General features: G+C 44.2%; 3 protein-coding genes, 1 long non-coding RNA gene and 1 other non-coding gene across 5 annotated transcripts; 3 read left to right on the top strand and 2 right to left on the bottom strand.

The window, feature by feature from the left end:
- Positions 1 to 734: 734 nt before the first annotated feature.
- On the top strand, positions 735 to 5450 carry LOC120650492 (AT-hook motif nuclear-localized protein 9-like). The gene is made up of 5 exons (XM_039927642.1): positions 735 to 1967; positions 2951 to 3018; positions 3982 to 4113; positions 4514 to 4675; positions 4887 to 5450. Exons 1-5 carry the CDS (start codon positions 1373 to 1375, stop codon positions 5112 to 5114), a joined length of 1185 nt encoding a protein of 394 aa, XP_039783576.1. The 5' UTR covers positions 735 to 1372; the 3' UTR covers positions 5115 to 5450.
- A 942-nt stretch (positions 5451 to 6392) lies between these two features.
- On the top strand, positions 6393 to 6464 carry TRNAC-GCA. The gene has a single exon. It is a non-coding gene; the product is annotated as a tRNA-Cys (tRNA).
- A 1174-nt stretch (positions 6465 to 7638) lies between these two features.
- Positions 7639 to 9532, bottom strand: LOC120650486 (cytochrome P450 714D1-like). The gene has a single exon (XM_039927639.1). The coding sequence runs from the start codon at positions 9349 to 9351 to the stop codon at positions 7741 to 7743; it is 1611 nt and encodes a 536-aa protein (XP_039783573.1). The 5' UTR covers positions 9352 to 9532; the 3' UTR covers positions 7639 to 7740.
- Positions 9533 to 22020: 12488 nt separating this feature from the next.
- Positions 22021 to 23026, top strand: LOC120650482. The gene is made up of 2 exons (XR_005665613.1): positions 22021 to 22474; positions 22678 to 23026. It is a non-coding gene; the product is annotated as an uncharacterized LOC120650482 (long non-coding RNA).
- Positions 23027 to 23437: 411 nt separating this feature from the next.
- Positions 23438 to 26795, bottom strand: LOC120656591 (U3 small nucleolar RNA-associated protein 18 homolog). The gene is made up of 2 exons (XM_039934742.1): positions 26676 to 26795; positions 23438 to 25002 (listed from the first exon to the last, which is right to left on the bottom strand). Exons 1-2 carry the CDS (start codon positions 26793 to 26795, stop codon positions 24358 to 24360), a joined length of 765 nt encoding a protein of 254 aa, XP_039790676.1. The 3' UTR covers positions 23438 to 24357.
- Between the last annotated feature and the right edge of the window lie 247 nt (positions 26796 to 27042).

The raw sequence follows: 27042 nt of genomic DNA, 5'->3' as shown, positions 1-27042 counted from the left end.
GATGCTCATGTCATCACTTCCCTTGCTTGGGTTCATTTGCGTCCCGGCGTGGCTTTGGTCACTCTTGTTCTTCTTCTACAGTACCCAGGAAAATCACAAACCATGTACATTTCAACCTAAACCATTTTTGTGAGAATGGAGTTAGGGTACCATCGGCCGTGTTGATTTTTGGTTCCAAATCTATAGAAAAAATATCTATAATCTGCCTGAACAAGTGCTTGCAAATATCTCTTTTTGATGGTAATAGCCTGCTCAGCTATATCTGGCTTCACACCCCAATTATTACTGTCATCCTAGCTTACGCGTCAACAAACGATGTGTCTCTGTCGCCGTACCCGGTCAAGGATAGGATCCTTTGTGATGGCTATTCGATGGCATTTCTATCTTCTTTGCATCACTATACAGTACCCTAGTACACTCCATTAATTGTCACCGTTAATCTTGGTGCATTTTATTCTAACATTATAGAAATGAAAATAGCTTCCACATGGCCTTTTATATCTAGAAGTAAAGTTGTTGGGTAAAACATTGATTTTATCAGTTTTACTATGATTTTTGAATAATCTTAAACTTACACTTCGTCTGAACAAGAACTCATGAAGATACTGGTAACTTATAGCCTGTTGCATTTTGACCACTCAAACTTACAATTAGCGTGAATCACCCCACTCTCGCCAAACATACCGAGGTGAGTAGAAATGCGCCGTTCTCATGTCACAGAAAATCCTTCTCTCTCCTCCCCAATCTCTCTTCCCCTCTCCCTCTCCTCGAACACATACACCAAACATACTCGCTCTTCCTCTTCTTGGGTTCGTCCCCTCTGATCCCTCCCTCCCCTTCCCCGCATGGCCACATCTCTAGGGTTTTAGCACCCCATTTCCCCATCGCCATTTCCGATCGGATCGCTCCCTCCTCATCCGCCGCTAGGCAGATCCCGCCGCGAGCCACCCTACCTTCCGGCGCCGCCACCTTCGTCTCGGAGGTCTCCGCCGAAAGCTCGCACAAATCCCCTCCTTTCGCCCATTTGTTGCAAAGATCGGGTTTTTTTTCTCTTCATCATCCATTTCTTGCGTTTCATTCCTTCCGTTCCTGGAAATTTCACCGCTTCCTTGAGATCTCATGTTCTTCGATCTGATCTTGCCGCGTCTCGCGAGAAGCATAGCTGTTTTGTGCGAGAGTTTGGGGAGAAGATCCTCGGAGTTGTGATTCTTGCGCCCATTTGCTCGCTCCAATAACTTTCAGAAGCATCTGATCTCGAATAGTGAAAGAAAGTAGCCACCTTTGTGCCGTTTCTTGCAACTAGGCTTGGCCCTGCGTATTGGTGGTGGGTTGGCGCTGAGGGGGAGCTCTGCGGCGCTGCCCATTCCTATGAATGGACGGGAGGGAGTCCACGGTGGCGTCGGGGCCCAACTTCTCCTCGTTCTACGCGCAGCACCGGGGCATCGGTGCTCCGGGCGTCCCCAGCCACTCGCCGGGGCTCCACGGCCCGCCGCCCGGCGGATACCGGCAGCAACTTGATGCATTCTCTGCGGGGTACGCATTCCAGACCCCGCACGTCGGTGGCCCCCACATTGGGCAGGGGTACCACCATGTTGAGGCCTCACCTCCTGGGGCGCAGCACAGCGCCGGTGCCGGTGCCAGCTCCGGCCGTGCTATGGAGATTTGCATGGGTGTGGCCGTGAGTGCTGATGCTAAGGCGGATCAGGGGAGTGTGGCTGGCCAGGATGAGCAAGTGAAGAAGAAGCGGGGGAGGCCAAGGAAATATAAGCCTGATGGGGCGGTGACTCTTGGGTTATCACCCTCTTCATCAACAACGCCTCACTCGTCGAACTCGGGGATGGGAACCATGGTCAGCACACCAGGTTCAGGATTTGGATCAGGGGGTTCAGGCTCTGGTGCTCCATCAGAGAAACGTGGCCGGGGACGGCCTCCCGGCTCTGGGAAGATGCAACAGTTGGCTTCGCTTGGTGAGTTCCCACTGCCTTGCAATTTCACTTACATATCCTAGACTTTATCATAATTGCTTCATCAAGTGATACTGTGCTTCCATATAATTATTTAGTATATCCGTGCACTTAAAAGAAATGTTTTAGGCAATTATGCGGTTCAATTTCTGTAACAGTGTAACATTATGATGCCCTAAACTTCTTGTATGATAGCATTGCTTGTTGGGTATGAATATGTTCTGACCGCCTACTGTTTTATGTCCAACTTTTCTTGAATCCATCCACACTGCATATTGTGCTATTAAGAGAACCTGGGACTTCACCTATACATTTTATTGAGTATCTGGATCAACTCTGAACAATGTGCTCTGTTATACCTGTGCTCTTAGTGCGCGTGCGTGCGTGTTTTCCTTCCCATCACTGATAGGCCGTTACACACATATTGTGCTCTACTCCTATGGAATGTATTATCATCATGGCAATACGAACCCCTCACATTGCGCGCTCGTGCGTGCGTGCATTAGATCCCACGACTTGTCCTTCCTATCATTGATAGGCTGTTACACACATATTGTCCTCTACTCCTATGGAATGTATTGTCATCATGGCAATACGAACCCCTCACATTTTGATTCCAGCCTTCTGGGTGTTTTTCTAGTGCATGATCTCTTCAGGATGTTATTTTGAATTTGAGTGGATATTGACATTTCTTCTAAGTGCCTTCTGTTTTTTTCCTTACTAAAGTGGGATTATGAATAAATCGGAGGTTCTTGAATTGGCTGGTGGCTCAGTCATGTTAGGCAAGCACTATATCTCTTTTGATTCCCAGACTGTTCCAACGACAAAAATGAAAGAAGTGGACCCTTTGCCTGACTAGCTTTTGTTTTTTTGCATCCCCTTACTTTGTATAGGGAGGCATTTTGCCTATTTTATATGCATGAACTAATGAGTTTGTTATTGACTTATTATTGTTATCTGATGAAATTCTATTGTGTATTATTCAGGAAAGTGGTTTCTTGGCTCTGTTGGAACAGGTTTTACTCCTCATGTGATTATTATTCAACCAGGAGAGGTAAGTTAGAATGATCGCTAACTGATGACTATTCTTTCCAAAAGTGGTTATGTTGCTGCCTCTGTTGATTTATGTATATTGCTCAGTGGGACCTGCTTCCTTAGTGCCACGAGTGATGCTTGTTTGCATGTGATGCAGATTACTTTCATATTGTTATTTTTGGATTTACCCAGTGTGCATATCCGATCAATTCAGTGTTGTAATAATGGTAATCTTATAGGTGAGGTGTCTGAATAAGCGATGCCCCATGAACCTGTAGTTGCTGTAGCAAACTCTTCTCTCTGGTGGCCAATACAGTTTAGTGTGTTTAAATTCGGTGGTGGCATTTAGTGGTTTCTATTACCGCTATGCATTAAGCTCAGCTATCTTGCTAGCTGTGAAATGAGTGATTTATCATTGATACATATTAGATTGTGACATGGGACGGTCACAGCTGGATTAGCATCACTGTTACACCGTGCAAGTTAACTTTTTCTAGATAACGTACTTGTTGATGGTGCATTACTAGCATTGTGCCCTCAAAAGCTACTTGAGTGGCACACTGGCACTACAATTTTATTTCATACTCCTGGGTTTTAGTGTCTTGGCAATTAATACTCCTGATGGCTTAATTCAAGAAAATCCTCTATCCTTGCAAACCAATGGCTTATGATTTTCTTTTCAAAAAACATAATTTTTTTGCGCTTTCTGGTCCAAGCTTGCTTGTCAAACTCAAATTAAAAGGAAAGTTCGGCTTTCTAGGTTATCTACTTGAGAATACTTTTATCTTATTGATTTTTTATGTGACCTGGTTGCTATAATGTCACTGGTTAACTTTGGTAAATTCCAACCTTGGGGGTGCCAACTACTCGAGACGAAAAATTAGAGCATGATGCTATTTTGTCTGTTTAAGGAAATGCTAAATAGTTTCTTTCTTGTTGTTGTATACTGAACAGTCTGATTATAGCCTTCTCATCTGCGCAGGATGTTGCTGCCAGGATAATGGCGTTTTCACAACAAGGCCCAAGGGCAGTGTGCATCATTTCAGCTACTGGAGCTGTTTCTACGGCAACCCTTCACCAGGATTCAGACTCTGGTGGTGTGGTTACATATGAGGTAAGTTGCTGTTGGTTATCATTTGTGACAAACTACTGCATGCATATGTTTTGCTCTTCTCTTGTACATTTGAATGTAATTTTTTGCTCACTGTGCAAATTAGACAAAGTATTTGCTGCTGAGTATGCCTGCATAGCCAGATTGCTTGCATGTCAGATCTAAAGCTATTGCTTTGAAAGGAAAAGAATCATGAAACGGAGCACTGGTTTGCATGCTTTTACTCTAATTTTTCTTTCCTATGCTGAGGATGTCTGAGAGCATTTTTGAGTTTGCAGTGCAGGACATACTTCATAAGATACTTCTTTTTTCAGTACAACTGTTCACTTACAATGTGATCCTGAGAAATGTCATTTTGTTCTCATTTAGTTTATGCCTTCATGGTTTATTATTGATTTGGCAGGGTCGATTTGAGATCCTGTGCCTTTCTGGGTCATACTTGGTACTAGATGATGGCGGCACACGGACCCGAAGCGGAGGGCTTTGCATAGCTTTGTGTGGTCCCGACCACAGGGTTATTGGTGGCAGTGTAGGTGGAGTCCTGACAGCAGCTAGAACAGTTCAGGTGATTTTTGTTTTTTTCTGTGTCAAATAAATCATCTGATCTTTTGTATGAATTTTATACTGTCATAATTGTTCTGTCATGTGGTTTGTTTGCTATCTCAACTGAATAAAAAAAGAAGCATAGTCACCTTTGTTTTGTGTGTGTGTCCCCGTACGTTTCATGCCTTGTGCTATGAGTTTGCCTTGCTCTCATCGGTTTTGCATTGGCGCAGGTGATAGTGGGGAGCTTCATGTATGGTGGTTCAAAGAAAAACAAAGGTAAAGCCGAGCCAGACATGGAGCACGAGGAGACGAATGCTGGTGAGGAAGAGGCGGCCCCTGCAATGGTGCTGCAGGAGCACAACATGCCTCCTCACGTGATGAGCGGATGGCCTCCGGGCATGATGAGGGAGATGGACTCGCGAGCCTCAAACATCGATATCAACTCGATCCGCGAGTAGGTAGTTGGCTGCTGGATATGGCGGGTGGGAAGAGCAGGCCAGGCTCTCTGACATTGAAGGAAGGAGAGAAACCATCCTGGGCAGCGGCTGAGCTAGAGGACACAGGCACAGCATGCGTGCACGAACCTCCCCTAAGGTGCGAGAAGAGTTGTTGTGGTTGCTGTGTTAAGTAGGAACTCTGCGTATCGTATCATATGATATAATTAAGAGCTGTTTATGGTGTTGTACTTGGATGCTGTTGTATGAGATAATGAGATATGCTTTTGGTACCAACCAGCCGTACGTATTCTAATGTATGCATGTCATGGTAGAATGAAGAAGAAGGGTGAATATTGAGGTGGTGGTTTCGCTGCTATTGCTTATTGCTACTAGTATGGATGCATTGTGCAGGAGAGAATCATGTTTGGTGTCGGCACAAAGATTTGACCTGATCTGTGAGGAAAAGGAGAAGGAACTGAGAAAGAATGTGGTCGTCAAAAAGGAGGAACATGTTTGTATGTCCTCCTGGCTGGGCTGTGCATTGGCATTAGGTAGGGTTTTGCTGCAGAAAAATAAAGGAAGAGGAGAGGAGGAACGAAAAGGGTTGGCAAAGCCGTAGGAATTGAAGCGATAAACAAGGAAAAAAGTAGCTAGGCAAACGCGTTTGTATAGGCTTGCGAGGCCCCAGCGTGTTGAATCGAATTTCAACTTTGCAAGGGGCACGAGTTCCAGACCCAGTCCAGTAGTGGTATGGTGCGGTGTGGTCAAGGTGCAAAAGTGAGTGTGCATGCTGCATTATATTGCTGCTGGCTGTCTGGAATGGCAAGGTGAAAATTAAGGTACTCCGATCCGATCCCATCCCATCGGGTGATAGAAGATCTGATCTGAGGGGATTGGCATGCAGGATCCCAACAATGGCCCGATCCATCATGGATGGATCATTGGTTGACGACGACAGACTGACGATGATGGAGCCCCTGGATTGATGTGAGAGAAAACTAGTGATAGCAGGCAGCTACCTGCTTCATGCCATGCCATGCCATTCTTCTTTTCTTTCCTTTGTTCAGATATTATAAGATCCGGTGATGGTAAAGTTGAGTTGGTCCATGATGGACTTTGCTGCAGGCCGGGAGGATCGGAGGAAGATGCATGATGCGGTATGGAGGCCTCCTCCCAACGCCGCCGTTGCCGGCGTCCACACTCCACAGCACCACCACCACCACCATATATGTAGCTGGGGTCCGTTGAATACTTTTATCAATAAGTAAAGGTGACCTTTTGATCCAAAGAGCCATCATCGGGTCCATAGCTCAGTGGTAGAGCAATTGACTGCAGATCAATAGGTCTCCGGTTCGAACCCGGATGGGCCCTTCCTTCTGTTTATTTTTTTTATTCGGCCATTCTTTTCCTGCCCTGATGAAGAGTCAACTCAAGATGATCGAATGAAGACGTATACTAATCCTTTTTGTTTGTATGTTTGTTTAGTCCAACGTCTACTACATAAGCAGAATTACAGATGCATGACGTGTGGTGGTTTCATTATTTCCTGCAGAGCGTCTAGGCAGAGATGGATCGGAGAAGATGTATATCATTTGACATGGTTGCCGGCCGCGCATGCGCGGAAGCATGCATAATGCATTGCAAATTAAAACCCAAATCTGACCCGGCTCGACTGTCTGTCTAAAAGCAACTTTATTTAACCTGCTGTTGCGTGCTTTGACATGCATTCGCACGCAGAGTCCATGTCGATCTAGCTAATACCAACACACAACTCCAAGGAACGAAGGTGACCTGACCTCGCCTCGTATTGCATTTGCACTACTATATACTGTCTTAGATCGTACCGTGTTTGGTAGAGCTCCCGGAGCAGCATCTAAATTGTCTATTATTTAGCAAACAGTGATTATATACTGATTATACGGAGTGATTATCTGAAATGAACTGATAAGTACCTGGGAGCTGAAAAACGCCTGATCCACTTCTTATATTGATCTATTTTTTTATCAAGTTAATCTTAGAGAATTATAATTTGAGCTAGCTAGTAAATCACTTGTAATATTAGGATCAGCTCTCATGCATAGGTGATATATAGGTGGAACTCTACCAAATTGGCTCTTACTTGTTCAATGAATTCCAGGCATGCATATGGAAGCTGACCAGGGCAATGCAAGCACGAGGACAAGACAAGAAATTAACACGGTCGGTCGGTGGGTCAGTCAGTCAGTCGTTCCAACTTCAACCCAACCCCCCGCCCGGCCGGTGGTATATACTAGATATATATATAGAGAGAGAGAACGAGGAATCCAAGTCCAAACTGTTGAATTTTATTATATTCCCCTTGTCGGGATAAAAAAAACAAAGCTCATTCAACTCATGAAATTCGTCAGCACATATGCATAGATACTCCATCCCTTACCATTCAAGGTGCTTAACCATGACTTGCATTATTCTACACACGACAATCAAATTAATTACTGACAGAACTGATCAGAAATTACTGAATCGATCGAGTTACTACAACAATAGTGTTCATTCAGTAGTCGCGGGCAAAGAATTATTATATATATTACTGAAAATGTCAAAGACATCAATGCTAAATATTAGGCGCGCGGCAGGCATGCGTACAGTACAGGTAATAATAAATCAATTAATTATGGATGGGCGTGAGGCGGAGGTGGATGCCGGCGGCTGGCCGGAGCGAGAGCATGACCCTCGGCGCGTGCCTGTACTGAGGCGCCACCTCGAGGCGGAAGCGGCGCAGCAGCATGGCCAGCACCACCCGGTACTCCATGGCCGTCAGGTTCCTCCCCACGCAGATGCGCCCGCCGAAGCCGAAGGGCAGGAAGCCCATGCGGTGGCGGCACCCGCCCTGCACGGGGTCCCTGGCGAAGCGTTCCGGCCGGAACAGGTGCGCGTCCTCGCCCCACAGCGCCGGGTCGCGGTGCATCGCCACCACGTCCACCCACATGTTGGTGCCCCGCGGGATGCCCTTCATGTCCTCCAGCGCCTGCCGCTGCACGTTGGGCGACGGCGGGTACAGCCGCAGCACCTCGCTCATGACCCACCCCATCTTCGTCAGCCGCCCCAGCTCCAGGGGCCCTTCTTCGCCGCCGGCCGCCACCATGTATAACTCCTCCCGCAGCGCCTCCTGCCACTCCGGGTGCGCCGCCAGCATCAGCAGCGTCCACGACAGCGCCAGCGCCGTCGTCTCGTGCCCGCCGAAGAAGAAGGTCTTGCACTCGTCCACCACCTCCCGCCGCGTCATACTCATAACCTTGCTGCCGCTGCCGGTCCCGGCAAGCAGCAGCGACAGCAGGTCTTCCTGCTTCTTGCTGCTGCCGCCTTGACGACTCATCCTCGCGTCGATCATCTCCATGAGCAGCGCGTCGATCTCCCGCCCGAGCTTCCACGCCTCGTACGTCTTGCGCACCTGCAGCAGCCGGGCCAGCGGCACGCCCACCAGCCGGTTCGACCGGAACAGCATCGCCTGCATGGCCTGCAGCTTCCGGAACACCCGGGCCCCGGCCTCGTCGCCGTCGTCCAGGCCGAAGCTGGCCCTGGCGATGATCTCGGCCGCGTTCCGGACGATGCCGGCCTCGACGTCGATGACGCTCTGTCCGGCGGCCACGGCGTCGGCCCAGCGCGCCAGCATCCCGGCGGTGGTCCGCTGCATCACTCCGATCATGTGGTTGAGGTTGGTGGCGGAGAATGCGGGGGCGATGATGTTGCGGTGCCGCGCCCACTCGTCGCCCTCGGCCATCACCAGCCCCCTCCCGAACATGGGCATCCGGTCGCGCCGGAACACGTCGGGCTTGCCCCAGCGCTTGCCCAGCGCGCCGGTGGTGGTGGCCTTGAGGAACTCCGGGTCCGCCACGTACAGGAAGGGCTCGGTGCCCAGCCAGTAGACGAACACCTTGCCGAAGGCCTGGCGCCACCGGGCGAAGTAGGGGAACACGGCGGCGTGGACATCGCTGATGCTGGAGGAGGAGGGGGAAGCAGGAAGCAGCGGCAGTGTTGTTTTGACGGCGGCCATCGTAGTTTCGGTGATCTCGGGCAGGTTGCCCAAGGGGAAGCAGGGCCTGGGCCCGTCGAAGCCGGCCCGGCGGAGGCGGCGCCTGGTGGCGGCCGGCGAGAGCCAGGCGGCGTAGATGAAGGCGGCGCAGAGGAGGAGGGCAAGCGCGGCCATGGCCATGGCCATGGCCATGGCGGCGGCCCCTGGGACAGGGACAGGGACGGGGACTGCGACGAAGACCTCCATGAATCTGTATGTATGTATGTATGTGTCTATGATGGGTTTGATGTGAAGCTAGCTAGGTAGTTAGCTAGGAATTGAATGAATGCAGACGATCGATGATATATGATGGAGAAATTATATTAATCAGAGAACAAGCGAGCTAGCTGTGTTTTTGGTTGATGTGAGAAACTGAAACTGATGATGGAGAAATTAGAATGAATGAGCTGATGATGATCTCTGGGTGGGGTGGGGGTGGGTTTATATAGAGAGATAGATGGATACTCCTACTGGCTAGCCACAGCCAGCGGATGATGAATCGGAGGTCGGAGGTCGGAGGAGGGGATCCAGTTGCGTGGCGTGGTTGTGGGCTCAAGCTGGGCGCTTGCAGCGCGTGCGTGGTCTGGTGGGGGTCGTCTTGCACTCTTGCTCTCCTCCGTCTCCGTGTGGCCGGGCCGGGGTTTGACCTGCTGCTGGCTGCTGGGCGGCCGGCTGGCTGGGTCAGACCACCAGCTGCTGCATGCTAGTTCCCGCACCGGAAGCAAATAAGCAGCAGCTGGTCAAATGAGAAACCCAGCCAGCCACCTCGTCTCCGCCTATTTTCAGAGTTCAGACGGGCGAACTGCCCGCCGCCAATGCAATACAGTGGTAGTATTCTTTAATTTCGCCACTCATCATTATTTCCCCTCGACTTCAATTCTTTTATGCATGTGCACGATTACACTAATAACTGGTAGCTCGAGTATACTCCATCTGTTCCAAAATAAATGCACTTCTAGAGAAAACTTGTCCCAAAATAAATGCACTTTTTTGGATAGGACAATCTAGCTCTAGTTGTTTTTTTTTTGCACTTTCTCTCTTCCTAAGATGTAATGATTACAACTCTACAGGGGTATATATGTAATTTCACATCAGCATTGATTTTCGTGTTCAAACTCTAGAAATACATTTATTTTGGGACGGATGGAGTACATACATCAAGTTGAATTGGCTGAAATCAGCCAGCTTATCAGACCAGCCGAACAACTCGATTAATAATAATGAAATGAAATGGCAACTTTATTATTTGTATTTTGTTTCTCTAAAAAAACAGTCAAAAGGTAATAACTACCACTAGTTCACATGCAATGCAATCGATCTGTGATATATATATATATATATATATATATATATATATATATATATATATATATATGTGTGTGTGTGTGTGTGTGTGTGTGTGTGTGTGTGTGTCGTGGCTCAAGAAGGAGGCCCATAGCCGGGTGGCGTAGTGCACCCGCCTGATCCCAGAGGGTGGTTACTCGGGGAGTGCAAGCGATTACTCAGCGAGGCGCCTGTTGAGGCAGTGTAGGTTGCGGCATAGACTGTTGGGTTTACCGCGTAGGCGTTATGATACTCCGTCGCCGAGCTGTCGCGTCTAACTGGCGTAGCAGACTGACGCACGTGGCATGGGTGGCGCCAGCGGGCGTACTGTGCGCCTTGGTAACGAGCGATCAACAGTACAGCCTGACTAAAGTCACCTTGGGCTCTGCCGTGGCAGAGCACACTTACGTCTACCGCATTGAATGCGGTAGGTGGGCGAGTCTTCTCGGGGAAGCGTCACGGCCGCGCACGTGGCTGCACTTGCGGACACGTGGCGGCTCCGGACCCCCCCAAGCGGGGTGTCTGTTCCCTCCTCGCTGAGGGGTCCGGATAGTATGTGGGGGTCCGGGCCCCCCGGCTGTTTGGCTGAGCACTCCCTTCTCCGGGACACGTGGTGACACCGGATCCATCCCGAGCGGGAAGCGGGTCCGGGACTGCTGGTCTAGTGTGATGGAGTCGGACCCCAGGGGACCGGTTGCTCAGCTCCTTAGGGCGTAGTTACGGATAACTACGCGAGTCTGAACACAGCAAGAGGGGGTACCCTAGTCCAGGGGTACCGACAATATATATATATATATATATATATATATATATATTGTCTATTTGGTACTCAGTGGGCTGAATATTATTCAGCGCGCCGGCGGCGCTACCACAGTCCGACGAGCCAGTAAAAGCACCTCTCTTTTTAAATTCGTAGCAGAAACGTAGCTACTGCAATCAATGCGCTTCAACTCTAACAAATTGACTGGGCACCCACTAGAGATAGTAAAAACTCCAATCTAAATGAATAATTAGACGCAGAATCTTTTACGATCCATGTTGCCAACGTCATCCATTTTAATACGAGGATGGTTGGAAACTCGGAGATTTTGCCATTAATACCTCCTGCTGCAAATGCATTTGCGGCTTTTCCTCCCCTAATTTCGTTCCTCTCCCCCTCATTAATTGCCATCCCCTCTCTCCCTCGCCACCTAGGGGCCCCTGCAAACTCGCTGGAGATGCTCATCCCTAGAGGCTCCGATGGACCAGTTGGAGACTCATGACGTCGGATCCCCCTCTCCCCTCGCCTCACCCGATGCTTCATCAAGTTGTGATTTGGGATGCCACCACCGTCATCGACTGGGCATAGCCATGATTCAGGTGTCCACCTGGTGGGGCTCGACCACCACTGCTGCCGGCTAGTCGGAGCCATTGGCCGCCATCGGCTCAACCTCTGGTGGAAACGAGGTGAGTTCAACCACACCTACATGCTTGTTCGATCCATCACAATAGTTCTGAAGATTTTTACTCCTAATGCGTCATCAGAAGAAACTAAGAATGCATTTTTACTCCTTGATCTGGATAACAGCCGGCAGTTGATGATGTCCAAGGCACGGTGGTGCTCGTTTTTACTCCTTGATCTGGACAACAGAAGGCGGTAACAGCAACCACTCCATGATACACCGCACGGCGAGCACGCTACAGCAGCAGTTCATGGCTCCGTGTCCATGAGTTTATGACGATTTCAGAAGCTAGCAATCTTATTTTTTTATCATTGTACTCAAGCTACCATTTTAGGATTTTTTTTCTCTCATCCAAATGATGTCCATAGTTCCAAAACTTTTTTTGTAGTTGTAACATCACACGCTGCAATTAATACTCCCACTGAAAGTCTTATAGCTTCCTGTAAGAAAACTTTGTGCCACGTTTGATATCAATATTTTTTTATTATGCATAAGTAATTGATTCATATTCAACTTTTAGTATCAAATTACTTTTCAATTCAACTTGTAGTAATTATTCCTATGTTGTACCGATATTACTTTTTGACACAACTAATAGTAATTTATCACTCCTGATAACTCGTAGTGTAATTGCTCATATACACTCGATATAATATTTTAGTGTTCAAAGGAATGTAGAATAGGCAAGGAGTAATAACTAACTTGTATTTTAGTGTTCACAAAGGCAAGGAGTAATAACTGTCTGTATAAACAAGAAATAATCCTTGGAGACCAAGGGTATAACTGTGTAGAATTCAGCAGGTGCCCGAGGATCCAAGAAATCAATGGTGCTGAAAATCAGATGTAAATTTGTCTACAGCTAGTTTTTATGGTTGCAGAACAAACTAGTAGATTTTTACGGTCCTAGAGCTTTGCCGACCTCTGGTTGGAAGTGCTGCTGCTGCGCTTTTTACTCCCACCCACATCAACAATGTAATTTTAGCTTGTTAGAGCATCTCCAGTAGTTTGGCAAATCGAGTTGTCATCTTTGATTTTTGGCAAAAACATTAAAAATATTCCTCCAATAATTTGGTAAAAGACTTGGCAATTTTTGGCAACTTGGGAAAAACCAGCCTCCAGCGCGTAAATATACGCGCGCGGCGCGCGGTTGGCATCGTGGTTTCTAGTCAGGTGGGAGGGTGAAAAAAGAAATAAATAACAGAGATGGGTTCCTGATTTAAGTTTTCAAGAGGTGGAAGGGCATAAATATAATTTTGTTTCTCTCAGGGTTCCTGATGTAAGTTAGATCTGGATTTGGCAAGTGAATTATGCCAAACTGTTGGAGATAAGTTCTTTTTTTATTTGGCATATCTTTTTAGAAATTGGCAAAACACAAGATATGCCAAGTAAAATATGGCAAACTCTTGGAGATGCTCTTAGGTTGTCAGGAGGTATGGCGACTGCGCGCATGATTACCGATTAACTAAAATTGCACCAAAACTTCCGGCAGAGGTGCTTTATTGACATGTCTGACAGTCAAAAGTGCAATCATTTCCATTACCGCGACAACCTAGTGTCTCCGTGGCCAACTCTGCATTAAAATCACTCATTAACCCTCTTTTTACTACCCCTCAATGTTTGCACCGTAATTTCTCCCGCCGGACTGTGGGCGAGCGTTGAATACTATTCAACACCCGGGATGGTAAATAGACCAGTTATATATATATATATATATATATAACCACTTTGTGCTCATCTCTCCTTGAAAAAGTGTGAGATGCATGAGCGTCTACATATATTATTGAATTCAATAACTCCCATGAGCGAGCATGCATGCATACTTCTCATTCATCAGCATCAGCTAGCTACCACTCCATAGGCCGCCGGGTCGTCAGCACTAAATAAACATGCATTTCTTCATTTGTTAATGCGTGTGGGAGTCAAATGCCCTTTTTACGCGCGCCAACTTCCTACTAAAATGACAATTTCAATATGCATGCTTAATTAGTGCACGCAATATATAACTCGCACGCTCGCTAAGGAAATTATATATTAAACCTCTCTCGCTCGCTCCGACCGATCATCCGTCACATCGCGCATCCCATCTAATCCTACTCGTGCTTTATTATTATATTATTGCCCAAATTAAAGTAGCTAGCTCCGTCCATTCCATTGCAAAACATTCCATTCCATTAATTTGCAGGCGAGCGATACGCCTGCCGCCTGCCGCCCTGCTAGGGAATTAGTAAGACTCTGCTCCCGCGCACCGTCCACAAAACGCTACTACTAGTCGTCGTCGTCGTCGTCGTCTTCGTCTTCTTCTACTACTAATACTATATCATCGTATCATATCGTATCCCCCGCAAAAAATTAAATTTGGCCGATAAAAGTAATAACTAAAATACCCCTCTTGCTGATTGATTGTTATTTTTCTGAGGGAAGACTGCTGGTTGATTATTAGTATTAGACAACTTGCGCTCGCATAGAGCTGACCAGACCTAACTAGCTACTCCTATATGCATGCATGCATGAAACCAATCCAATTAATTTTATCATCATACTTTGGTCCCGTTTGGCTAATTCATTAGCTGGAATTAGCTCGGTTTAATTAGATAATTGCTATATATTTAGCTATTTTGGATGCCATTGTTGACTATATATTACGTATCTCTGACTCAACGAAGAGTATGTACATGGAGTATGTGATCATACTTGAACATCTGTGATGGTATGTACATTAGGTATGTAATCATACAACTTTATGTGGACATACTTATTTTATATACTAATAATAAGATATAATTATATATATTTTAAAAAATAGGACTGCTTTTGAAAATTTTCATGTATATACCTTTAAAGTATGCTAGAATAAGTATATGAATATACTCAAAGTGATAAATGAATATGAGAACCTACACACGATGGTATACTGATAATGAAAATAGCTACACGCGTGTGTAAAAAAAAAAACTCATCCTATATATATATTATATTTATAACCAGCCGGCCCTATTTATTTGAATTCACACTAGCTAAAATTAGCTATCTGAATCCAAACAGACATAGCATTTTGTGTTGTGTTTAATTTACTGGCTGGGTGACGAGTAAGGACGGAGAACATGGGCTGGCGCATCGACGGCGCCACTCGATGTGGATACGATACGACGATGGCGCTGTGGCATCAATCAATCAAATCGAAGAAGGGCCGTACCGACCTCTCCCAGGCCGCCGCCGCTACAGGACGGACACGAGTATAACGGCGCGAGGCACGTGGCCGCCTCCAGATGAGTCGCCGGTCTGTGCCTGTGCCTGGCCGGAGAAGTCCGGTCCCACCACCAAGCACTTTTTTGTCCCCCCCCCCCTACTGGGCTGGGATGGACGGAGCCTGAATTGCTGCCGCCCTTGTTTAGATGCTTAAATTTAGATGCTTAAATTTTTGAGCTAAAGTACTATAACACTTTCATTTGTAATTAGTAATTATTACTTTGTTATGGGTTAATTAGATTCAAAAAATTCGTCTCGCAAATTATAGACAAACTGTGTAATTAGTTATTTTGCTTAACTACATTTAATACTCTATGCATGTGTTGAAACATTCGATGTGACGGAGAATCTTGTAAAATTTTGGAATTTTCAAGACAACTAAACAGGGCCTATATGAGTTGCACACCAAATAATAATTGATTAGAGATGCAGATTTTATATATTTCGGATCATTATATTATATATTGAGTCGATCTAAAAAATTGATAAAATAAAATAAATTAGAACAACATTATGTGTAAATAATTAGGAGGGCACTACCCACCGCGAATCACCGACGGGACGGATGGGTGTCACACGAGTTGCACATTTCATTAATTTCCTCCCGCCACAACGTCAACGTGCTTAATTCTGTTTACCTAGCTAGTTAGTATTAGTATAGTGCCTTTTGATTTGTCGTCACAAATTAATTAAATACAAAAGTGCCTTTCCCGATCACTTGTACTTCTTACACTCGATCTGCCACTTTTAAATGTATATATTATATTGTCAGGGAAAACGTGCCACACCCAATACAGTTAGAGAGCATTTTTAAAAAAAATGGAAAAAAGTTAGAATAATCTTGACTGCCCACTTTCTGCAAAAAGAAAAGTGGTTAGGAGAACTTGTACAAAAAGTATTCATTCTAGTAGAGTGCATGATGACGATACTATCTCGTGCCACATCTTGTTCACCTACTACAGTTTGTTCAAAAAATGAATTGCACGATGGAAGCTGTTAGAAGTAAAAGTGATTGGAATGATTGATTGTCTTTATTGATGGTTTAGACCACTTCTTATATATGTACAAGAGGGAAAGGGTGCCTATTCTCGAAGGGGCATGCCCCTTCGTGAATGGCCCTTCGAGAAAGTTAACCGCCTAATGACTAAACTAATTAACTATTATATAAATTGATCACTAATACTAATTTCTTCATAACACTCCCCCTCGATCAATTTTCTTCTTCTTTGTAATCAATTTGATCTTCTTGTGGTCTTGTAATCAATCAAATAACTCCTTGAAAACCCAATGGGAAAAAAATCAAGAGATGTGATATATATAACTCCCCCAAAAACCCTTTCAGGAAAAATGTGAGGAGAATCTTTGGAAAACCCTGTGGGAAAAACTAAAGTAATTCGGGTATACTAGGCAAAACTCCTTCAAACCCAGTGGGAAAATAAGGAGAAACACCATAATATACAATAACCAATGTCAGTAGACCCTTGAGATAACCCAAAATCTTAGTCTAATAACACCTTGACCCTATGGTTAATATGCTTCAAATATCATCTTCTAAAAACCCCTGTGGGGAAAACTAGATGACATAGCATATAATTTTATGTTGACATTGCCTCATCAAAAACTTTATATGAGAAACCTCAAAAAGGAAAAACTCACATAAAGAAAAGAGTACAATGTATCATATGTCTCAATATCATCCACCAAAAATCTCTTTGAGAAAAATGGATGATATGACATAGTCTTGTGTCGATATTGCTTCATTAAAAACTTTATATGAGAAACCCAAAGGGAAAACTCATACAAAGAAAAGAGTGCAATATGATGTTTTCAACAAGTTATTAATCAGAGAGACGAGAGACTCTCCCCCTGAAACTTGCAAACCTTTCATACCAATATATTCTACACATATGAAATGTGGAGTATAGTAGACCTTGTGAATATATCTTCGAGATTATCACAAGTACTTAGTTTGCAAATGTTCATATGCCCATATGACCTATGAAATAGAACCATCTTAATGCAAAATATTGCATTTAGTATAACTTGTCTCCATCTAAACAACACAAGCTGCATTACCTTTATAGATAATGACCTTTGATTCAATAGAATCAATACCACATAACTTCAATATGTGACATATCATTCTGTCAAGCTATACACATTCATGTGTAGCCTTATACAATACAATATCAGAATGATTAATGGAATTGACCATTAAATGTCTACGTACTTAAAGACTATTATATATTAGTCTTTCCATGTTCATGTAAAGCTTATTTCAATGATCTGAAATTTTGGGGATCTTATAGATAAACAGAATCATGATATCCATGTAATCGGCCAAATCCGTATGTGCTATTTTAAGATATCAAAGATATTCTTAACTTGAATCTACCAGCCTTAGGTAGAATAGCGCAACTATTAGATAGCAAATTATTGCAAAGACAATATCCGGCCGGGAACTTTTGCAATATATATATTAGCGCATAAATAGCACAGGGATAATGGACCACATGTCCTATTATCTTAATTCAATCACTATGGCATAAAACAATCTCCCCTCATATGTTTTCTATCATGAGGTAGAACCACCATAGGATTCCCTTTCATATTAAATGATTCAATATGATATGGATATAGATAGCTTTACTAAAAAACCTGGGAGAAGATACTTGGATTGTAAACACAAAATAAAATTTTGGTTTAGACCATATCTCCCATCTCTAGACTCCGTCTATAGATTACAACGTGTTCTTCACAAGTGTTCATTACCAATTATGTCAAGTTTATTGACAATCATATAATACTAGAAATTCCAATTAAGGATTCTGAAATGAACACCACGTGTAATCAATCATGTATCCCTTCAATATAAGGAATACATACAAAGTCGATTGTACCAAAATCGACTTAACTGTTTTGAGCCATATATCGACTTAAGTAATATACGGTATATGTTGCGATTTTATATATAAGTATTGGATATGTGAACTCCTTCCCGGAAGTTTCACAATATACCAAATCAAGCGATCGTATGTAATCACTACATCTATCAACTGCAAAGATAGATGCTTTTGTACTTCCAGTCAAAAGTTAGTATCGGAAATTTTATAATTTACTATGGAGAATAACTTGCATTTGAAAATCAATGCTCTGGGCTTTGCGTAAACCCCTTGTGCTACTAGTCTTGCTTTAATCTCACCACCTCATTGTTCTCAATCCATTCTATGATGAAAACACTTTTGTACCCACAGTAAAGGTACGTCTAGGTGTTGGCTTTACTACCAAACACCTCTCTTTTGGTGAGCAAGACTATCTCTGTATGTATAACTTTACTCGTCAAGTTCCAGTAAGAGTGACAAAGCACTCTGCCATGGTCTTATTAACTGGATAACTTTGAGTAATGTATATAATTTATTCAGAGAAGTATGAGTCGACTCATGTAGCCTTTATATGATATAATTCTCTGGTTATCAAAACTCAAAATGGACCCTGAATGACTCATCGTGACTTCCTTAAACGAGAGTCAGGGCTTTCCGATATCCCAGCATCAGTATTTTGGTGCACCTCTGAGCAGAGTTGTGGATTATAAATGTCCACAAGACATAAAATGTCCTCTAGGTATCTTTCAACCAAAGGTTGAGTTGTATTTACTAATTTAGAAGAAAATTCTTCTATTGCTAGCATGAATAATCTTGCTTTATGGCCATACTGCTCCCCCCTTTATTTACAATTGGGAGTTGAGTGGTTTTACTTAGTACCACTACTCTTTTTGGCACATACTTGCATTAGATTAATGATTAGTAAATGCATGTGGCAGTTTATTTGCAATACTATGCAAATCTTTGAACTCAAAGTTCAGTTAATTTAGTACGTGATCCTGAGCTTGAAATGCTTTATGCATTCAAATATTTTCCGGGCATTATATATGGTACTTCAAATCTCCCCCTAATGCCTGAAAAAGCTCATTTATACTAAAACCCAGCATACATGTTGTAAATAGATCCTCTCTAAGAGATCTGTACTGAACAATCGACGGAGATTTGAAATCTCAGATTGATCCCCAATTTCCTGTGTGAACCCATCAATGTATGCTGCGGTGGTGAGAGTGGTACGTATACAACGTAACCAATCTTACGCAAATAGGAAATCTTCATGGATCTCCACGTACTAAATGCATATAGGGGATATGCAGATAATTATAAGTCAGGAGTGTGTAAATCTACCTGACTGCAGCACGAAGTTGGTAATAGCATTTTACTAATAATGGTCCTGCTATGACTTAATGTCATACATCTAGATTCCAATTTATCTTTTTGGATATGTAACTAAACTTATGTTATACCATGCAATGGTCATTGAAGGTACAAAGGTTTAGTAATATTCAGGATAATGCTCATAACAAAAGGCATTATCTACCAAATGCATGGCTGAGTGTGTAAACTTTACACACTCTAGATCATCTCATAGATGTATCTATACAACCATGAAATGCCTGAACTTTCCATACAATCTTTGTATCGGACCCATACATATTCTTTTGAATATGATCAAGAATCTAATAGAGTCAACCTGATTTTAAGATAAGAGGATCTTATAATCCATATCCCTGTGGTACTTACAGTATCCACACTTTGGGGAAATCAGGACCAAAAGAATTGCCAATAATTTTTCACGCATCCCTATGGATGGCCAGTTGATCATTCCAAATCTTGAATGGATAAAAAATGTGAAAAATTCTTATACGCAACATGTTGTACGGGAATGGTTGTATGCATAATACAACAAAGATGAGTCCTATCTCATTTCTTATATGCAATATCCAATGTTGTCTTCTTGTGTTTCCATATGAAAACACATTTGGATATCTGTATAATTTGGTAAGATATGAGTCGAATTAGGATATAATTAAATATGCTCAATTGTTAACTCATATCCATAGGAAGAATGATAGTGGTAGAACAAACCAAACTATCATTGCATTGCATCAACGATGGCCAAAAATATTCCCTCTTCTTGTCATAAGAACTAGGAACATTTTTCTTCCCCAATTATAGAGTTTGTGGTAAAAAAATCCACTAGGCACATATCATTCCCACATTGGAATGATTCCCGTATGATCTATATCTATATATGACAAGAATTCAATGAAATTCTCATCTAATATATAGAAATCCATAAATATTGTCAAGTATCAAATTCATAATATGATACGTACAATACTTATGCGTTGACAATAAGTATTACAACATATTTGATGTATAACGAACAACTCCAGATTGAGGTTCATGAAATTTTTTCTTAGTCAATGGGATAAAACCAATGCTATTGTCCACTGTCCATGTGGGATAGTGATACCATCTAGAGCGAGTTCATCAAACTCCTCTAAAGTCAATATCCGCAACATGTGACAACCATTGATTTAATTAATTTACACCGAAGGTAAATTAAAAATCACTATGGTGATGTTGTAATCTCCAATGCAAAATTTAGGGGTATCCATATCTTCTCGTTGTTTTGGATAGTTGGAGGTAGTCAACAAAACTTAAAACCTCACAACAATTAGAGGTTATCACAAAATGTGCATACCTCATAGACAATCATTATTAATATGGCACACACATAGTAGATAATCTCTATGTCCGAAACATAGAGTAGATCTCTCAGTAGTAGGCAAATAAATTGCTGCTATAGGCACGGTCTCTAGGCTAATATATTCACATGAATATACCGCAGCCAATGCCTAAGACTCTACTACCTGTGTGTAACCTTTAATAATGAATGATGGTAATCACCATAAAAGTGTATCATTTGTATATTTCCAAAACACTTATTTGGGAGAACACAATGTAGGTAATCATCAAGTTTAAAATAAACATGATGTAGGCCTCTCAGCAATGGGCGAATAATCCCTGCCATAGGCACGGTCTCTGGGCTGAATAATTCAATATGAATTAAACGCAACCAATGCCTAGGACTCCATTACTTGTGTTAGGATCCCAAATATATCCAAAATATAGATATAACAATTTTGCATAACCCCTCAATAATTAAGAAATTTTTAATTAAGAGGAACAATCTATATTAAAATGTTACTTATAGAAAAATTACCAAATTAACAATGTTAACAAAGTACTCTACCATATTGATACTGTTTAATTCAGGTATTAAAACAGAAAATTTACTAAGCACATAGTGCCATAGATGGATAGTGGCATAATTTGCGCAAATTTCGTAGGGATTAAAACAAAAATCCACTTTTTATGTTAGCCTTACTAGCAAAAATGGTGTGGCTGCCATTTTTCCTTTCTAGACTAGGCTAATATGTGCCTAAATACAACCATCATTAATTAAGCATCGCTTAATTAAGAGGATCCGATTTTGTTGCAATTAAAATAATTGGCAACCAACAAAATTGATAAACTATTTATGTTTACATATACAATTTTTTGGTCTCAAAAGCAAATAATGTACAGAAGTAACGATTCTACCATACAAATTCTGTCAGAGTCCATGACGAAAACAGAAAATCATAGACACAGAAAAATATATGTAAATATTAAACAGTTAAAATTTCTGCAATATAATATATTATGATGCAATTTTTAAAGACTCATAGGTCTCAAAAACTATCTATTTACTCTAGATAAATAATTTGCATCATAAGTCATTTAAACACAAGGTCTAAAACAAGCATTTATATTTTCAATTATAAATGCAATATATTGCAATGTTGTATCTAGTCTAGGGCTAACCATAAGGAAACAATATAGTAGTAATCTACTTATTTGAATTACCATGTAAATCATAGGAGGAAAAAAATACTGTGCAAGACAGGAGGCTCGGTACCCTGGCTAGGCCTGCGAGTGGTCGGCCTGCCAGAGGCCGCGGCCTGGCTCAGCCCGATTAAGGGGTAGGGAGGGGGTGCGGTAGGGAACCTGCTCCCTGGAACCGTCACCGCCTCCTCTGGGGGGCGCCACCGCTGCCCCTTGATGCTGCCGCCGCCGCCTGTTGCCGAGTGCGCCGCTTCGCCCTTCCGCTTGCGCAAGTGAGCGCCGCCGCGGGCCGCGCCCAGCGCCCTCGTGCGCCGCGCACGAATGCCGCCGCCTTTTGGTGCCGCCGCCGGCGTCGTGTGTGCCCCTGTCTGCGTCTCTACGGCGTGCCGAGCGTCGCCGGTTCTCTGGTGGTGCCGGCCACCGATGGTGAGGGTGCCCTGCGGGAATCGCCGGGAATCGCCGAGGTTGTCTGATGGAGGGACTCGCATGTCCTCCCTGTCGGCTGTATTGGCACGGATGCGCCGTCTTCGTTCAAGATCGACGGTGCGTTCCTCTTTTCCACATTAATCTGATTGAGGCCGGACGACGTGATTGTCAATTCCAACGAAGACGACGCGTCTGTTATTCATTCTCCGTCGTCTCATGATTTTCCTGCATGTACTTAATTAACGATGCAAGAAGAGTAAACAAAATGTAAATAGTCAGATTGTGATGGAGTCCAGTTATCTTCGTGGCTTGTTGGTCAGAGCATGTCGCCGGCGAGCAGCCGGCCGTTCTTCCTGTCATGGTGAGTTGGTGACACAGAGCAGCCGGCCGTTCTTCCTGTCATGGTGAGTTGGTGACACAGGCATATCGATGTCGGAGTGGACGTTCATGTTGTTGCCGCCGGCAAGTGGCCGCCGTTGGTGACGAAGACATCGAAGGAAATCTGGTCGTCTTGGACGCAGCGCATGTTGGTAACCGCTCGTCGCCGGCGTCATTGCTTGCTTCTTCTTTTCGTTTCTCAATCTCAGCGGAGAGCAGTACGTGACTGATAACGTGTTAGAAGTAAAAGTGATTGGAATGATTGATTGTCTTTATTGATGGTTTAGACCACTTCTTATATATGTACAAAAGGGAAAATGTGCCTATTCTCGAAGGGACATGCCCCTTCGTGAATGGCCCCTTCGTGAGTTGGCCCTTTCGAGAAAGGTAACCGCTTAATTACTAAACTAATTAACTATTATATAAATTGATCACTAATACTAATTTCTTCGTAACAGAAGCAATTCACATCCTTTCTCCAGCACACTGCAAGATCGACAATGTTACTTACAGCTGAGCCCAAGCAGGCAACCACCACAAATTATAGGTATTTTAGCACTTACCTGGAGATATCTGGGGAAGCCTAGTAACCAAAATTAACATGCAGCAATTTATTTTATTAAACAAGTGCAAAGATGGAGCAATCCAACAGACGTAATTGCATCACCCACACTATGATGTGGCTCGTCATCAAAGGGAATATGATACACGTTCCGGATGTTTTATTTAATACTGCTATGTAGTTCACATCCCATGTTAAATATAGACACTGTTTCTCCTTCACAAGGACAAGAGTACAATACGCTTCACAGATACTGTGGCAGTACAGGCAAATATGATATAAACTTAAGAAATATGAATAGTTCATGGTAACCTAATTTTTTTTTAAAAAAAAAAAGAGAGCATGTTTCAGACTTGCATTATTAATCACATGTTCATGATATCCATAATGCACTACATATCTAATTTTTCAGAGCTACCAGAACGTATCAGCTAATGAAGAATATGCTGTACAACTCTAGTATATCAAATATACCTCCTATACCAAGTTCAAAATCAGGAAAGAAATATCAATTAAGAATTCATCATAAAACATTAACTTGTCCAGTGCCATATGGCCCCTAAGAACACGTCATAACAGTAGTTAAGTTCATGTGCGAGTAATTATAACTCAGAGGGCATAGGAAAATATTTGTAAGCTATAAAAAGGGGCTCAAACTTATACCTGTGTTAAAGTTTTGGCTGGTTTGAGACTTCAAATGTTACCAATTTTGGTCTACACTAGGCATGATAGTAGCTGGTCACGTGAGGATAGTGCATATTATTCTCTAGTGCTACGCTAATAAAAAGAGCCCCTGTTATAACAATCCATTGCTCAGTTCTCTCGTAAGATTAGCCAGTTTCACCAACCATGGCTTTTGAAACCCCGCAACCAACAATCTTCACCAACGGGAGCATAATAACCAAAATACAATTACAGATCGCCAGCTTGTGATAAGCACCAAAATCAGTGAGTGGCAGTACAACTTGATAGTAACTGACTAGCAAGAACCAGCGTACAAACAGCACAGGAGTTCTCAAAAACTTGTCAAAACTGGATTTCCCAAGTACAGTTTCAAGGCTCAGGCATTTTGGTAGTGGTGCAGCTTGTACAGCAAGACTTTCCCACCAGTGTGTCCGACGGACAAGAACCCGCTGCCTGGACTGAAATCCAAGCATCGAGGATAGTGAAGGCTGAACCGAGGCCCTGGCCAGTTCTGGAACACGCTGAAGGATGGGACGTGCACGAGTCTCATCCCATTCCTCTCCTTTCTTGAGGTAATCGCCAAGATCTGGGCATCATGATTGAATTTCATCTCGCCGACATCAGTGGTAAGGTTCTCGATTGTCTTCAGTGGCTTCCTCTTCCCGCCAAGAAAATCATCCCTCTTGTACACGTTCACAATACCGCTGGTGGAGCCAGTAGCAAACAAAGAGCTGTCCCGGGAGGTGCAAAGCGAAATGCCAGCCAGGGAACCGTCATCCATCGCCTTGTGGATACATTTCCTTGTTCCAAGATCCCAGTGGTAAACATGCCCATCTCCACCACTGCTTAGTAGCTGATTCCCACCATTTGCAAAGGCCAATGATCGCACACTACTGTTCATCTTGAGGGTTCCAATGAGCTGCTTTGTCTTGGCAGAAATAAGAAGGATGCACCCTTCATTACCGACAAAAGCAATGGTTCTCGAGTCGGGTGATATTGTCAATGAGAAGTGCCTGGAATTCTACTTCCTCCTCCCCCAACGGAGCCCTAGATCATGGGAGCTCGTAATCCATGGTCGAGACCCCAGAGCAGCGAAACGTAATCGAAGCCGAAACCCTAAAGCCGTGGCGTAATCTGGTCTGGAGCACGCAAGGCGTGGTCGGCCTGAGGGAAAGATGGGAAGGCAGCCGTTCCGTTACCTGTTCTCCTCAGCGAAAGCCGGCGGCGCGGCCCGCTCGGCACCGAATCGCAGGGGATAAATATTTAGGGCTGGTGCGGCGGCGGCGGCGGCGGCGGCGCGTGGTTGGGGGAGGTGACTGAGAGCCGAGGACGAGGAGGGAGGCCGACGAGGCGCAGGCGGCGGGCGGAGGAGAGGGATCTTCTGTATCAGAGGTTGGGCCGGCCTATCAAGTGAGTGGGCGGGCCGGCCTATCAGTGGCCCAAACCATGTTCCTCTCTCTCTCTTCCTTCTCGCGGCTCTTCTTATCTAAGAAAAAATTCCCCTCAATCAATCAATCAATAAAAAAAAATCTAAGAAAGAAACCGATGGACGACGACGATGATGATAAATCCATGTTACTTGTTTAATTGTAGCTAGCTGGGCCTAGAAGAATTTGGTTAATTAACCTGGGAGAAAACAGAGTCGGAACCCAAACCAAAACCAAGGGAAAGACGCAAGGCGAGTGACGAGTGAGATCGATCGATGAGGTAGGTAGGCAGGCAGAGGCCACAGGTTGCAGCACCACTCAACTAAGCAACTCGGTGGCATCGCAAAAGGTACATATCTGAATTCGGTGGCGCAGCATCAGCCAGCAACTCTCTCTGAATGATGAATGAAAAAGTTTCAGAAAACAGCAATATCCTCTGCTCTATCTAGCCTACTAGTTAGTACTCTGCACGTAGAGGCAAGTGAACAAGCAAGGCAGACTAAACCACCAGACCTTTCCCTTTCCCTTTCTCTTTCTTCTCGAGAGAAGCAAGCCACGGCCGCTGATGGTGATCATAGCATGCAATTGGGTGGTCGCGCCTGAGCCCCTGATGCCTGTCTTACTTAGCAATGCCTCATCATAGCTCTGCTAGCTCTTTCTTTGACTAGCTACCATAATCAATGAGCAGGAGTATAGGAGTAGTTAGTTCCTTTGGCAAAAGTTTCTATCTTTTTATTATGTGGAGTATATCTATATTTATATAAAAGGAAAAAAAAGAATCATCAGTCCGTGACAGTGAGGGAGGGAGTGGTGGTGGCGGTCACGGGAGTGCTATGACCAGTGACACTCATGTCGATCAGGAGACGGCCAGCCACCACACCCTACCACAGAGGTGAAGGCTGAAGCAGCCTCTGCTTTATTTGCTTTTGAGCGCACAAGATGCATGCTGCTGCTCATCACACATTCACACTCTGCTTGCTTGCCTTGCAGAGAGTGAGCGATGAGTGAGTGTAGAGGAATGGTTGCAGTGTCGCCGTCAGGAAACGCTCTGCTGCTCTTCTCTGGTCTGCTCTCCAGACGTCCGCACCGAGGCCGATGCCATGGAATAGGGTGCGGTGCCGGCGCCTCCTGTTCACAGGCGCTCTCTCTCTCTCTCTCACTCTCTCTCTCTCTCTCTCTCTCTCTCTCTCTCTCTCTCTCTCTCTCTCTCTCTCTCTCTCTCACACACACACACACACACCTGGAGACGAGCGAGGGAAAAGGCTACCTTGGCTTGATTGGGTCCATCCAATAATAATCCAATCCTATCCAATCCACACTTCCACAGGCCGGCGGCCTCCTGCTTTGTTGTGTCCTGCTCTACGGATCCAGTAGGAGTAGCTCTCATCTCGACCACTAGTGCGTCTGCTTGGCTCTCGATCGCCGCTGCCGGCTGCCGCTGCTACCCTACCCGTACGTTGCTGTCCCTCACTCCGATAGGATCGATCCGTTTGCCTTGCCTTTATTTTGCAGACAAATTAAGCAGTCGCTACCTGCTAGCTACTTCTACCACTGGCTGACCTCCCACTTATCAGCAGCTCCGATCCGTCCCTAGTGGCACACAGCCGAGAGCCACTTACTTCTTCAGTGATCGA

The sequence above is a fragment of the Panicum virgatum genome, chromosome 1K (genome assembly GCF_016808335.1).
Source record: "Panicum virgatum strain AP13 chromosome 1K, P.virgatum_v5, whole genome shotgun sequence".
NCBI lineage: Eukaryota > Viridiplantae > Streptophyta > Magnoliopsida > Poales > Poaceae > Panicum > Panicum virgatum.
The sequence above is the reverse complement of the archived record's forward strand: the minus strand, read 5'-3'. Positions and strand labels throughout refer to the sequence as shown.

Coding starts and splice junctions, on each gene's coding strand:
- LOC120650492 (XM_039927642.1), top strand. CDS start 1,373: ATGGACGGGAGGGAGTCCACGGTGGCGTCGGGGCCCAACTTCTCCTCG. Junction 3,019..3,981: donor TTATTATTCAACCAGGAGAG/GTAAGTTAGAAT, acceptor TCATCTGCGCAG/GATGTTGCTGCCAGGATAAT. Junction 4,676..4,886: donor CAGCAGCTAGAACAGTTCAG/GTGATTTTTGTT, acceptor GCATTGGCGCAG/GTGATAGTGGGGAGCTTCAT.
- LOC120650486 (XM_039927639.1), bottom strand. CDS start 9,351: ATGGAGGTCTTCGTCGCAGTCCCCGTCCCTGTCCCTGTCCCAGGGGCC.
- LOC120656591 (XM_039934742.1), bottom strand. CDS start 26,795: ATGAGAGCTACTCCTACTGGATCCGTAGAGCAGGACACAACAAAGCAG. Junction 25,003..26,675: donor ATGGACCCAATCAAGCCAAG/GTAGCCTTTTCC, acceptor AGGAGGAAGTAG/AATTCCAGGCACTTCTCATT.